General features: G+C 39.6%; 2 protein-coding genes across 2 annotated transcripts; both read left to right on the forward strand.

Annotated features, from left to right (window-relative positions):
* Positions 1-461: 461 nt before the first annotated feature.
* On the forward strand, positions 462-10,451 carry LOC117266752 (ras-related protein Rab-15-like). Its single transcript, XM_033642084.2, has 7 exons — positions 462-666; positions 5,777-5,837; positions 5,933-5,993; positions 6,079-6,156; positions 6,339-6,428; positions 9,317-9,382; positions 9,511-10,451. Exons 1-7 carry the CDS (start codon positions 537-539, stop codon positions 9,676-9,678), a joined length of 654 nt encoding a protein of 217 aa, XP_033497975.1. The 5' UTR covers positions 462-536; the 3' UTR covers positions 9,679-10,451.
* A 470-nt stretch (positions 10,452-10,921) lies between these two features.
* On the forward strand, positions 10,922-13,495 carry gpx2 (glutathione peroxidase 2). Its single transcript, XM_033643227.2, has 2 exons — positions 10,922-11,245; positions 12,770-13,495. Exons 1-2 carry the CDS (start codon positions 11,024-11,026, stop codon positions 13,121-13,123), a joined length of 576 nt encoding a protein of 191 aa, XP_033499118.2. The 5' UTR covers positions 10,922-11,023; the 3' UTR covers positions 13,124-13,495.
* The last annotated feature ends 1,783 nt before the right edge of the window (positions 13,496-15,278 follow it).

The following is a 15,278-nucleotide window of genomic DNA, read 5'->3' on the forward strand; positions in this document are numbered from 1 at the left end:
TCGGCTGAGTGAGATGAGTCCCGGCTGACACTCCCTCTGACACAGGCTGCCTCCTCAAGGATGCAGGTGGGATGCTGCCTTCAAGGAACCTAGGAAATGTTGCAAAACTCAGGAACGTAAAGTCCAACTGATATCATCTACAGTATTTGACTTAGTGTAAAGTTTAGAGGAGAAAGTGCGCAAATCATGACAAAACCAAAAGCTAAGGTGATGCATTTATTACATTACGTGGATTAAATAAGACCAAAAAAAGTGTATGTTAAAATACTGGGCTGTAATATAGACCCAAATAAAGCCATAAATTTGTGTGGACAGTACTGCAAATAAATAAACTGCCTGGAAACATTAAGTAACCTGCAATATTCCCAAATAAACCCACCTAAACAGCCTGCTTTTATAAAATCGCATCAGTTGCTGTGAGTTACCTACCGAGTTCAGAGGTAGGGTTTTCCGAGTGTCCCTGAAAGCCGCACACAGCAGCACAGAGCCCAGAGCTACATGCAGCAGGAGTCATGCTTTGTCCTCTATTATAGTTTATGGTCATGGCTAAACAGTACGACATCTTGTTCCGGCTGCTGATGCTCGGAGACTCGGGGGTCGGGAAGACGTGCATGTTGCGCAGGTTCACGGAGAGTGACTTTGACCCCACACACATTTCCACCATCGGTAAGACATGCAACAAGTTTACAGTGACGCCTGTGTGAAAACCCATCCTGTGGCTCCATGTCGGCCGCAGCTTGAACCGGATAAACATCAGTATATAGTTTTTTTTTACAGAGTAAATGTATAGGAGGCAACTTTTTAATTGAATTTAAGAAAACTTGAGTGTAATTTTCCATTTTGTGTCAGAGTGTTTAAACAGGCCTGCTGAGCTGGTAGGATTAGTGCAAAGTGCCTCAGGTTAAACTGACTGAAAAACTAGTGCTCACAAAGCCGCACTGACCACACTAACATGTATATTTTCTGACACAAATATATCCCTAAAGAAAGATATTAAAGGATGTTAACTGTCACAGTAACAATGGACAGGAAGGTGCACAGGAAAATAAATATTTTCTCTGCCCTCAAAGTGTTAAATATCCTGTTTTTATTCACAAAATGACACTTGAAGACAGATACACACATTAGTGCCTCATATCACTGCTGCCCCTTCCTGGCTAATGAGTGGAAGGGAAGTGGCTTTAAACAAAAGTAAATTATTTCCACATAGGCAAAGAAGAACAGTGGACACATGCTGGGCTGTGTGCTGTGTGCTGTGTTGTGGCTGTTTGAGAAAGTGCTGCAGTGCTGAGTGAATTCAGGGTAAAGGGTTTGAGAGCTGCACGCTGGATCTCAGGAGAGCTTTACATGGGATTAAACCCAGTTATGTGAGAAAGCTTTAGATCTCTGATGTTGTGATTATTGGGAAATGTAAGAAGGTTTCCCTCCACATCTGTGTTCCCCGTTTCTCTCAGCACAGTGTCTGTCAGAGTGCTGTGGGAACAAGAAGGCTCTGACACTGCGGCAGTTTAAACAGACCTGTTGGAGACATGGCTTTGCTTATGTTACATAAACATTAGTGACACAGCGCTGACACATTTTCTAAATATCCTCCTGAGATCTGAGCTTTTGTTTGGAATGCATTTTTAATTTCTCCTAGCTATTTGGGATCAGTAGGACCTGATAAGTATAAAAAACTCAACATTGTCAATGATTAAGTCTCAATGTCCTCAAATGAGACCGTTTTAAACGCTTGTTACTGTTGCTAAAATTGGTCAATTTGTTGCCATATCAAACTACAAACATTATTAATCATAATCAAACAAGTTTCAACCATACAATGTGATCAGGTTTTAGATCTTGTCGACTTTCGTGTCAGGATCAGCTGCTAGACTGACTTGGCAGAGGTGGCTGCCATCTTGTTTGTACATGTATTAGTGTATTGTGCTCTTACTGCCACTAGATGGCACAAAAAAGTGTCCACGAATGAGGACAACAGGTCTAAGTTAAAGGAAATGGCCACTTTAGAATGAAAATACAGACAGTACTTACTGACCCTCATGCCGACAAGAAGTCCAGTGTAGTTTTTTAATCCACAAAACTTGTTCGGGGTATCGGAGGATAACAGCTAGCCGGAATAACAGCTACACTTGAAGTGCATGGTACCCACATTTTGAAAATGTAATAAAACTCAGCTGATACGTTTCAAAACGTCACAACGGCTCGTCCGTCGTAATCCAAGTGCCCAGGACTCGAGAACGTTCAGAGACGTTCTTGTTCTTGAGTCTTGCAAGTTGCAGGCTAACTGACCATGGTGAGAAATGATGCTATAAAAGTGGAGTAAATTACATCTTCGTCAGTTTTGCATGCTGCGGCTTCAGGGCACTTGGGTTACGACAGACGAGCCGTTCTGACGTTTTCAAAATGCATTAGCGGAGTTTTATTTCATTTTCAAAATGATTTTGGACGTGGGGTTCCATGCACTTCAAGTGTGTGGAAAATCTGGCTAGCTGTTATCCTCCGATACCCCAAATGAGTTTTGTGGATCCAAAAACTACCCTGGACTTCTTGTCGGCATGAAGGTGAGTAAGTACTGTCTGTATTTTTATTCTAAAGTGGTCATTTCCTTTAAGGTCAAGTAAACCCAAAATGTGACGTCCTCATATGAGGACACAGGGTCTCAGGAGGATGGGCAAGCTTAAAGGTTTTATGTCCCACAAGAATGACCACAGTGAGCTACACATGACGAAGGCTCAGAGGACCAACTGTGAAACTGCTTTTGTTTTAAAGTGAAAACACGCCATGACATAAGTTCTTTAACACTGTATAAAAATACATTTGAATTTGAAACACTGTCTTCTTAAGCCCAATATCACACACGGTCTTATCTTTTCTTCCAATTATTAAAAGGGATAATTGCAAGCAGACAATCGATTACAAAAAAATTATAGTACATGAATATACTTGCAGATACAAAGAGTATTGTGGGTTTACAGCAGTTTAACCAGCATGATTTAAGACTGTCTTTCCTCTTTATCCTTTTCTAAACAGTGTGTGTACCCTATAAAGTTTTCTTTAACTATTTTACTTTTTAAAAAAAAAAAAAAAAAAGAGATGTGTAACAAAGGTATATATCATCAAATAGTACATATTCCAGTACAGTATTAATTTACTTTCTTTCTTTCTTTTTTTTTACATAATTTTTCATTATTTTATTTATTTATTTTTATATATATTTGTAGTAATTGAAGTAATTTTTGATTTTAGTACAGGGCTTTTTCTTTCTTTCGCTGAACATTTGTGGAGGTGTGTCACTTTCAAAATGGCCTCTCACTGTAATCCAATGCTGTCACCTACCTTTGCTCACTCATTAACCAAGACTGCCTGACACCCCCTGCCAAGCTTATAAAATACTTGACTCCTGTGCACCCTTTTACACCCTGACAGAGACCTCTGGTTGGTACTGGTCGGTATTTAAATGTAAGCAGCCATGTTTTAGAGTAAAAGCTTTTTAACTTAATACAAATGCATCTGTTCCTGCTCCATGTATGAGTGCCTGAAAATCATTCTTTCTTCCAAGTATTATTTTTAAGTTGGTTAGGAGACCAGGCATCCCTCAGTGGATGTATTATTTGTCAACACCAAAAAATATGTGGCCGAGACTGTCGCACATACGGAATGCACTTTGAGCACATCTTTGTAAATCTATCTTATCTTACCTGACACTGACTAAAGGAACACCATTAGATTTTTTCATATGATTTTACTGGAGTGTACAGAGGGCATATTCTCTGATTCATTTGAAGTCTCATATTTAAATCAAACTCGTGGATATAACTTCTTAAGCAGAAATTCTGCCAGCTTGTGGAGTCAGTCACTGTTTCACTCTCTCTTTAAATATCACCAAATCAACAAAATGCCCTATTCAGAAAAAGCAAAAAGTGCAGTTGTACAGTATAGTGTAGTACAGGAAAGTATAGTGGAGCTGAAATGCTTAGTCAACTCTTTGATTAGTTGCTTGACAGGAAGTGGATCTGCACTGTCACACTGTTCCAGATTCCAGATTTGCACCTGTTGGGGTTTTGCCGTCTGTCTTGGATGCCTGCTGCTTACGGTCTGGCACCTTGTCACATCTTTTTATGAAGCTGCAACCTCACCTGAGTGCCGTAGGGGTACACACCCATGAACATGTCAAACACAGAAAATAAAGCGAGAGTTAGAGATATACAGGGAGAGGGCTGCAGAGTCTCTTTGCAGATAAAAACACTAGTGGGTTATAAATGATGATTGAGAGGGAATTACTTTTTTTTTTTCTTTCTCTCCACATTTTTTTAAAATCATACATAGTATACCTTTAATCAAAATCAGAAATACTTTATTGATCCCCAAAGGGAAATTATGATTATTTACGGTTGCTCCCATGTAAAGAAAAGAGAATTATAAGAAGTAAGAATAAGATTATGAAATAAAAGCAAGTAAATATAAAGTACGGAAGCGTATTGCATTCACTTGACAAATAATAAAAGTCTTGTTTTTGTGAGTAATTTTTTCTGTTTTTCTGAGTAATTTTTTCCCTGTTTTTCGTGGTAATTTTTTTTCCTGAACGAGGAGAGGAGATACTTCAAAATCTCGCGAGAAGCAAATACTCAGAAAAACAGAAAAAATTACCCCGAAAAAGAGAAACAAAAATAACATGAAAAAACAGAAAAAAATTACCCCAAAAAACAGAAACAAAAATAACATGAAAAACAGAAAAAAATTACCCCGAAAAACAGAAACAAAAATACCATGAAAAACAGAAAAAATTACACTGAAAAACAGAAAAAATTACTCAGTAAAACAGATTTTTTTATTTTATTTGTCAAGTGAGTGCAATATGCTTCCGTAATGAAGCAATGAAATAAAATAAAGTAAAAATAGAATGTGCATTACGCTACTTAGGATATAAAAATTAAAATATTAAAATAAAATATATATCGTCACTGAGCTGAGGCTGCAAGTGTGAAAACTGAACTACACTAATGTTATTAATGTTATTAACACAAGTGCATCTCCTGTCCTACTTTGACAGGTCTGCTGTAGAAAAAAAGCCCCATAAATGAACCATTTGATTTTATTTTTCAGAGAAACATTATTTTGCTACAGCTTCTCTACTCTGAGGCCTTGCTGCTTTTCTGTCTTAAGTGATCTCAGAGTTTTGGACTGTTAGTGAGACAAAATAAGCAACGTGCAGATGTTGACTTCACAAAAGTGTGACGGGTGTTTTTCCACCACCGAATAATCAGGAAAATAATCAGCATATGAATTATTACTGAAGCTAATATACCACTGATACAGTAGGCCTTTAGTTAGAACAGTTTAGGAAGACTAAAATATAATTATAAACCAAATAACACACAAAACACACAAGAATTGATTTACTGACTTTAATATAAACTGATGAACTGATTTTAAGTGATGCATCCTGGTTGTTGGCAGCAGCTCCTGTCCTGTCACATGTCACATATGTCCTGTTACCCAGCAGCTAAAACACACAGCTGTAGTTCACATCAGTTACGTCCCCCTGGTGGCCACACAGTGATTTAAAAGCTGACACTATGCTGTGCCTGAGCTACTACTCATTTGGGATAATAGTGTCTCTGAGCAGGACTCATTAAGTGCTCACTAACACACAATAGCCCAGATTTGTCACCAATCTGTCACAAGTGCTCGAGTGATTCCAGTTTGACCTTGTGAAGGTGTTTGCAGCTGCATCACAACATGTGTCTGTTAATGTGTTCTGCTTCTTTTGTTATAGGAGTTGATTTTAAGATGAAAACACTAGAGCTAGATGGCATCAGGGTGCGAGTACAGATATGGTGAGTCATGTATGATTTTATTGCACTTTCAGTACGCTAATGATGGACATATTGTGTGGTCCTCCTGTGCTGATGTGTGTTTGTCCTCTGTGCAGGGACACGGCCGGGCAAGAACGTTATCAGACCATCACCAAACAGTACTACAGGCGTGCACAGGTGACCCCTCCGTATGATCAAGTTACCCTCACATGTGTTACTGTAGCATTCATTGTTTAATCCCTTTTCATGGATTCTTGTCCAGGGTATCATCTTCGTGTACGACATCACAAGCGAGTCGTCCTTTCAGCACCTGGTGAAGTGGGTCGGTGATGTGGATGAAGTAAGTCCAATAAGCACTCTCATTTCACTCGCTTGCCCTTCACGGTCACTCAGTATTTGTTCTACCTCTCAGTGCGCTGCTGATGCTTCCTGCACATCCAGTGGCTTAGTGTGAGTGACAAGATGATGAAGTCCCTTATCTCGGTGCTGTCTGTCTGGTATTTGGGTGTTGTTGTTTTGCAGTACGCCCCAGGCAAGGTGCAGAGGATCTTGGTAGGAAACAAGTCTGATGAAGAGCTGAGGAGGCAGGTGACAAGGGAACAAGGAAGCAAGGTGTGACTCAAACTTATTTTGTGGGTTTTATTAGTGTTTTTTTGTGGTCTTTTTTGCAATATAACTTATACTAGTCCATACCCATTGGTAGCTTTGTCACCTTCTACCTATGCCAATCCTCAATGCCTATGTGCAGTTTCACATAGATTGACCACGTCAGTGAGTAGAAAAGCGTGGGACAGACAGAATGACACACTGACAGTTTCCGTGATTATGTACAGCATACCGTACCATGACTTAGTCATACCAAAAATTAGAAAAAAACAAAACATTGGTCCATAGGGGGAGCCACAGTGCTCGGTCGTATTTTAGCCATTTTTAATCATTTTTCTGTTGTTATAGCGCCACCCAGTTGCCAATTAGAGTTAAATTTCTCCAGTCACCTTGAGGCGTCCTGTTCTACATATCTACCAAGTTTAGTAAAAATCGATATAGCAGTTAGGCCTAGATAATAAATTAGCTCTCTAGCGCCCCCATTTTGTTTGATGGGATCAATAATAGAGGGGTCCCCTCAGATTATGTGTGGTCATATGCCTACAAAGTTGCGTGGTGATCGGTGAAACCCTTGAGATGTTATACACCTTTATGTGATGAGCCACGCCCTCCGCAATATTCATTGCCTTATAGAAGCTCAGTTTTAGTAAGTTTTCCAACTTTTGCCAAGAGGGAACTTCAGATATTGGTCCCTAGATTATGTTCACAGAGTTTCATGCAGATCGGTCAAACTTCTAGGAAGAGATCAATTTTAAGTGTTTTTCAAAAAAATTCAATATGGCGGAAAATCTATATAACCAGAAGTTATGGGTTCTTGAGTCAAATTTGTTCCTCACGAGGAGAGGCATCTCTGTGCAAAGTTTCATGTCTCTACGACATACGGGGCATGAGATGTGCCCATTCAAAGTTTGCAATTTCAATCGGTTGCTATAGCGCCCCCTTTGGCCAACTGATGTAATATTGCTTCATTCGCATCCTCCCATGACCCTCTACCACTGTGCCAAATTTCACATGGATTGACCAAGTCAGTGAGGAGAAAAACGTGGAACAGACACACAGACAGAGTTCCATAAGATGGTGTTAATGTACATGTAGGATGTTGTAGATATACACAGGGTGTCTGCAGGTCCATAAAAATCTTAAAATGTCTTTAACTTTACAAATATTTGGCCTTTAAAAGTCATTAAATAGTCTTAATTTTAGTCAAAATTGCATGTGTAAAAAAGTTTATTAAAGGTATAGGAGTTGGTTTCAACTTGTATGTTGTATGTTTGTATGTGTGTGTTTATGGTAATCAAAGAAAAAAAAACATAAAATTGACTTCTGCAGTGCCTTTTGATTATTTACAACACATTTCTCATGATGCACTTTTACATACACACATACCGTCTATACAGTGTGGATATAAAAGAGGTAAATAAGAGGAATTTTCATTTGTTTTCTGAGGCAGTGCCTATGGTTTTTCATGTTCCACATTTTATCCTGAGTGTGTCATGCGGTGTGGGACTCTTCACTGGTCTGGTCTTGATCATGACTTGGTTTCATTTAGGTGGTCTTGGCTGCAGCCTAACTCACTCTAATAACAATATTCCTACATAAAACCTACCTGTGCATTGGACTGTATATATACTGATCTTTAAACTTACCTGCAATGCTTAAATAAGATAAAGATGACTTGTTCAAAGATCAGTCTTAAATTTGGTTGAAAATAATTTTGAAAAAGTCTTAAAAAGCATTGAATTAAAGTGTCTTGTACCTGTAGACACCCTACATACAAAAGAAACAAAAAATGCCCAGTAGTCGTCGCTAGGATTAAATGGTAGGCAGACTTGTTTAAAAGACAAACACCTCAATACAACAGTTTGGTTTAATACTTTATTATGGTAAAAACAGAATTTAATTTTTTCCAAAAATGACCCAAGTGGAAACTGACTTCTCAGCTTTTTTTCTGCCCCTTTTGTTACTTTGGAACGACCTATCATTAAACACAGGAGGTGGCCTACGACACCACTTATTACCCACCGGCAACGCAGTCTTGGGATTCCTCCCCAAATGACTTTACACCCATTCACACCTGGACCCATCTAACTCTAACGACACATAATGGCCAGGTATCAACGATTCACATGCGACCTCTGTGACTCTGTGAGGGTTCACACCCACACAGAGTAAGCCTGCGACTCCGCACCAGTCCGTAAGAACTGAAGAAGTCTCTTGGATGAGAGGTGAAACGTCTTCAAGAAACTCAAGTCCAGTTGCCTACAATATAGTACTTAGGATTACCTTTGGTTGTCCTTTTACTTTGGTTGTTCTAGTAAGTGCTAATATCGTAGGCAACTGGACTTGCTTGCGTTTCTTGAAGACCTTTCGCCTCTCATCCAAGAAGCTTCTTCAGTGGTTGTTCTACTGTCCACCATTTCCGCTACTTGAGATAGTAATTTCAAAAAATGTATACAGATAGCCATTGGAAAGTGGATAGCAACTGATAGTTATCAGGTAAAACAAAAGTGCTATCCTCTTCCCGTTTTGGTTGCGCAATGGTTAACATGCTTCCTTTGTGCTATAAATTGAGCCTTCATTTTCCCAGGAGATCATACCTAGAGACAGACAGATTTGCATAGTGAAAGCAAGGCTTATATGGAACCAATCGAAATGTTGATGGTGTCATTATTCTGTAGCCATTACAGTGCAATCAACATGTACTTCATAAAGATAAAGTGAAAACCCTTGACCCTTGTCTAGTTCCACTTTAAAAACAAATGAAAGGCCAGTTAATAAGTGCCAACATCCAGTCTCCTAAACCCTGAGTTCATTTACTTGTGGAGAAAACTGGCTAAAGCTATCAAACACCTTTTGTCGTACTTCCTTCTAACCATTACAACTGGATCTTGCAGCTAGCAGAATCCTATGGGATGGAGTTCTTTGAGACCAGTGCCTCCACGAGCAGTAACATCACTGAGGTAGGAGACAGGATGCAACTCAATAGACACTGTCACGTTAAAAATGTGAATGAAACACTGCGGGGAACTTCCTGCTACATTCTTAGTTATTATCTAAAGTATTTTTTTTGACTTGCTCCTTCCTTCAGGCCTTCACTCGTGTGACAGAACTGGTACTGCAGGCTCACAAGAGAGATGTGGACAACTTGTTGGGATCTCTGGATGATTATCTGGCGCAGGCTGGACTGGAAGAAGAGAAAAGCAGTGAAAGCACCGCCACCAACAACAACAACACACAGAAGAGCTGCGCCTGTTAGAAAGAGGGCCGTCACACGGCAAATACTGTAGCTAAAGACATTTCATTCCCCACTGTGACTTGACTCAGCACTCCTCTGCCTTGTTCATAGATACTGTGACCTGTTGGCCAGGAGGGTGCTCCTTTGGTTTCACTTTTCCTAAGTCAGTAAATGTAGTTAGCAGCAGCCATCAGCAGAGGGCTCAATCTGTTGCATTATCACTGAACCCTGCATGAAGGTTGCTCTGTATCCGTTTACTCCAACAAAACTACCAGTGCACACGCTCTCTTTATTTATAACTTGTATATTGTGCACTGTATATCGACAAATCGATTGGTAACTTGTGGATCCATACCCAAGAGGTCGTTTTATTCAGTTGCAAACAGTGTATATGCTACAACAAGGTAGCCAGAGGACAGAGTTAAATTATTTACACCTCGAAACTCAAACCAAGCAGGGTTGGATTCTTTTACAATGAGCTTATTTCCTCGACGGAGGCAGTGTTGTGCCATGTTCGATGATGATTGTTCTAAATGCAGTGCATGTTTGTTTACCATCCTGAATGTATATGTACAGTTTGTTTTATGAATGTGACTGGTATTGCCTACTGTATGTTATGCATTTAAGCAGCATTACTGCTGCTTAATATGATGTTTTCAGGGTTTTCTGAGGTGCCACAGATATGACATTTTAATATAATGTTTGAAACTCATGGATGTTGCAAAAAAACTTAAGCAATGTATAAGTTAATAAATTTAAATTGCCATATTTAAAAGAAATGAATTGGGTATCTGAGCCTTGCTGAGTCACTACATTTGGATTGAGAGTGAAGTTAGGTCAACACAGAGTTCAGACAGTAGGTTCATTTATTTTTTATCAGCTGCTCTGAAAGACAGGTGATCACACTTTTAAATTTTTGATGACTGAGGAAACTGATACATGTTGTAGAGATAAGCCATAATACATGCTGTTTCCCTATTTTCCTTTTACAATGAGCATGTCAAACACATACGCGGAGTAATACTTAAATATTAAAAGTATTCCAATCATTAACGGCACATAAATGCAAAGATATTCAAAATTTAAACACTTTTAAAAGCTTATCCCAAATAGATAACACACATTATTGTAAATGATGCAAAAACTACTTCATGTACTTGTGTGGTTTTACAATCAGTTACATCAGTCTATCTGGGACTTAAAGTAAAAGAGTGTCGTGTGTCAGGTGTAGATCAGTTTCCTGCAGAGCCATTCGACACCCATGAAAGGCAGCATTCTGCCCCAAGTGAGTCAGGTGACCGAGCAGTTGGATACAGTCACACGTTGATATCCCTTCTGCCTCCACTGAGGAAGCACAGGAGTCGAGATGACGTTCATCGCCAAGACCTTCTACGACCTGAAAGCCACCACGCTGGAGGGGGACTCGGTGGATTTCAACGTGTTTCGGGGACGGGTGGTCCTGATAGAGAATGTGGCCTCGCTCTGAGGCACCACCACCCGGGACTACAGTGAGCTCAACCAGCTTCAGAGCAAGTACCCACATCGGCTGGTGGTCCTGGGTTTTCCCTGTAACCAGTTTGGATATCAGGTCGGTTAACCCTACAATATCTGGTCTTCATATAGGCCGTAAATCTCATCAATTTACTATATATGCAGATGATGTTTTATTATTCATGTCAAACCTGCTGTATGAGCTGACTTGTTAATACAGATTCTCACCCACCTTAGTGCTTTCTCTGGATATAAAATACATTTTTCTGTATTGCAGGCTTCACTTGAACTCTGTTTAAAGCCAATTTAATCAGTTGTTTGATCATTTTAAACAGGATTTTGAGCTTTCTCTTTGTATCTTGGTTTTCCAATATTTGTTTCACCCACTGAGACTAAATTCCCATTATACCTGTAAAGTAGGGATGCATAACATTGCATTTATGTTGATATCCAATATGCTGATATTTCCCAACTAATTTTGACCAAAATTGCTATACTGATAGATGCACATTTTTTCTGCCTAATTGCAGAGAATATGAAGTCATTCCTGTCGTGGAATAATATGTTATTATGCCCACTCTCATCATGATGACCCATCGTCAGGTGCTGACGTAACATACAATGCTTTTCAAAATGTACACATTCACTGAGCAACAAAAAGAAACCTGCTTCACCTTAGGTTGCATGTAAAACATGGCATATTTATTTTCATGTATCATTTTCAAACAATACTGTATAATTAATACCACTTTACCAGGCTTGGATGATGCTCTACCTGAAACAACCCTGACACTTCATGACCAGAGCAAATCTGACCTATTTTGTCTAATTAATGTTGTATAACTAAAGTGTCATCTTATCAGCAGAAATGTTGATTTCAGGCCAATGCCAATATTTCATTTTAAAGCTTTTCTCTGCCGATACTGATGATGTGCTGAAATTGCGTGCTTTCCTACTATAAAGTGGGCCATCATGATAAGAGTATGCATGCATAATATATTGTTAAATCCATTACAGAAGAGAGTTGATGATCACTAAAATTAGGTAGGGAAAAAAGTGGATATATCGGTATCGGTTATCGGTCAAATGAGCTGTTCAATATCAGCACATCGAATATTTGCAAAAAATCCAATATCATGTATATAACAGGAAAAGAGCCTGGGGGATGAGTCTGTACTCCATTCAGTCCTGATGCCATGACAGCAGCTCCATCAGAACAACAAGTCTGCATAGTGTGAAAATCATATCTGCTACTTTAGCTTTGATATTACATTTAGATTTCAAGGATCTGCCTGACACACTTATAGAGATGCTTTTATTGTTTTCAGTGTAATCAGCTTAATTCCAGTTATCACCATAATTAGGCTAACTATGTGCCTTAGAGCCATTACAATATTGCCAGGAAGTACAAAACATCTAGGCAATATGAAAACAATCATGGGTGCTATACTGTAGGCAACTGGACTTAGAGTTTCTTGGAGACCTTTTGCCTCTCATCCAAGAAGCTTCTTCAGAACTAAAGAAAGTCCAGTTGCCTACGATATAGCACTTGTGACTACCATAATCTGGATAGCTGAGAATCTTCACCGACAATATGAAAACAAACACTTGTATTTTGCAGGAGAACTGCAGCAATGGTGAGATCCTGAATTCCCTGCAGCACGTGCGTCCAGGCGGCGGCTTCAAGCCCAGCTTCACCATCTTTGAGAAGTGTGACGTCAACGGAACAAACACGCATCCGGTCTTTGCCTATCTTAAAGACAAGCTCCCCTACCCCGATGACGACCCCACCTCCCTCATGCAGGACCCCAAATTTCTGGTTTGGAGTCCCATCAGCAGGACCGATGTCTCTTGGAACTTTGAGAAATTCCTCATCGGGCCAGAGGGAGAGCCCTTTAAAAGATACAGCAAAAAGTTCCCAACCATTGACATAGAGCCTGATATTCAAAGACTGTTAAGATTAACCAAGACCTAAGAATAGCCTTCACCTCTTAATGACTTCTCATCCATCACAGTCAAAGCTGTCCTCCACACTTTTAGACCTTATTAAATGAGGGTGATATTCTGAAAAGCTGAGGGAATATTATCTGAGGCCTCATAAGTGCTTAAGAGTAGTGGAGGAAGAAACTGAATATATGTACCATGATACAAAAGTGGGCATTCCTTATAGAAAAGCCAGGTATTTTCTTCTGTTTCTTGTCTTATCCAAGCCTGGCCAGCAGATGGTGCTACAGTTTTGATTATACACATAGATTCTTCTGGATAGATAGAACTTCTTTCATGAATTAACATTCACAGCACACACACTCCCAAAATGTTTGCACTGGAATAAAACCCTAAAATCCAATACTCTCTCTCACTGATGTATCTTTTTTTAATTGGACCATCTAACCAGCGATGCACCTGCTATGAAGATGTGTGTCTCTGATGCACGGTTGACAAGAATAGCTGTTGTCACGTCTGAAACAGCTCTGTGTAGGCACGGTAATGAGGCTTGAAATACAGTGGGAAAGGTGTGGAATTATGCTGCACGTTATCATTGCACATTTAAAAGCTCACAGGCCATCCCTCTGCATTATGCATCCTCTATGCTGCTGATTCATTCTTTACTTGTTGAGATCTTCTGTCTCTACCAAATTCACTGAATCTACATTTCCAAGTAAGATTTGCTGACACCAGTGGCCCTGCACAGCTGCAGGAATGCTTTACCACCACAGTGACACTCAGAGACAAGTCCCAAATCATGCATTTACAAGAGCATTGACCTTGCCACTGTGTAATGAGCTCTTATCCAGCTTTAATTTTCTATGCAGAGTGTGCATTGTTTGCAAGGTCTGCAGATTAGCAGTGGATTTTCTGCACATCCGCTCACATCCACATCAGCCGATGATGTCACAGCCACAGGTTACACAGACCAGGCAGCGCTCTAATGTCTTTGGCAGGTTGCTGCGGGGACGGCAGTGAGACACTCAGTCACCTGACTCTGTTTTATATCCGTTTGTAGAAAGCCTGACTCACTGTCTTTGCATATCACGTTTGAATATTTGTGTTGTCGTCGTGATACATGAGGACATTTGATTAATATATTTCCCACAGGCCTACTGGGCTGGGGTTGACAGTCAGGTGAGTAATGTTGCCTATTAGAGGCAGCAAATATTGGAGGAGGAATACCAGGGGCCTCTTCACCACCCCTCTGCACTGCTCCCCTGCACACCCAGCTTGCAGAAAAATACCACCAAAGATTGTTTATGTTTGAGAGATGATTCACTTAATTCGATTCTCTAATAAAGTCTCATAAAAATAACAGAATAAAACTGTCTCATCACATGCTCAATTCAATTACAAAAATGTTGTTTATTTCTGAGGGGCGTTTTCTGAGCCAGGCAGAGTAAAAAGAAACATACAACAGGATAAATGAATAGCAACCAGTGACCTCATCATAGAGACAATACAGTCCACAGCAGTGGCAATACATGACCAACAGCAGCATTAATTTGTGTTGAAAGTGTTGCACAAATCATCTCTCGACAACACTTTTCATTCGCATGCTTGGTCCAAATAACCCTGCATGTATTTGCAGCAAAATCCTCTACATGTTGTCTCAATCTGTCCAACTTTAATTATAACAAGACATTTACAACAGTAGGTCAAAGGTCGCTAGTTTCCAATGAGCAATAAGTAAATGGGTCCTACACTGGAGCTCTCATGTGTCTGGTTACATTTCATTATTGTCAGTGGAAAGATCAAATCTAAGCAAATTAAAACAGAAACCAGACAATAAATTTTGTTTAAATTAAAACAAACATAAGCAGTAAAACATAATAAGGTGTGTAACTGGACCTACACAGAAAAAGATACAAGTGTAAGTTTGGAGTAGGCTACAAACTGGAGGGTATTCATTTTAATTACAGTTTCAAAGAAGCTTCATTGGCATAGGAAACACAGGTTAACATTAACAAAGCAAGTCCATCCATCCATTTTCCATCCTTAGTTGTTCCTCTTGAGGTTTCTCCCATCTTTCCCAGTTAAAAGTTTTTTTGGGGGGGAGTTTTTCCTTATGCTGTATGCTTTAAAGCCTTCTATGGCTAATTATGATTTGTGATTTTGGACTTTATAGGTCAAATTAGAAT

This window comes from Epinephelus lanceolatus, chromosome 15 (assembly GCF_041903045.1).
Source record: "Epinephelus lanceolatus isolate andai-2023 chromosome 15, ASM4190304v1, whole genome shotgun sequence".
NCBI classification, from domain to species: Eukaryota; Metazoa; Chordata; class Actinopteri; order Perciformes; family Serranidae; genus Epinephelus; species Epinephelus lanceolatus.

What these genes read in the sequence shown, in the direction of transcription:
- LOC117266752 (XM_033642084.2), top strand. Translation starts at nt 537, where the DNA reads ATGGTCATGGCTAAACAGTACGACATCTTGTTCCGGCTGCTGATGCTC. An exon ending in AGGGTGCGAGTACAGATATG is followed by an intron (nt 5,838 to 5,932) that starts GTGAGTCATGTA and finishes TCCTCTGTGCAG; the next exon opens with GGACACGGCCGGGCAAGAAC. An exon ending in AGTACTACAGGCGTGCACAG is followed by an intron (nt 5,994 to 6,078) that starts GTGACCCCTCCG and finishes ATTCTTGTCCAG; the next exon opens with GGTATCATCTTCGTGTACGA.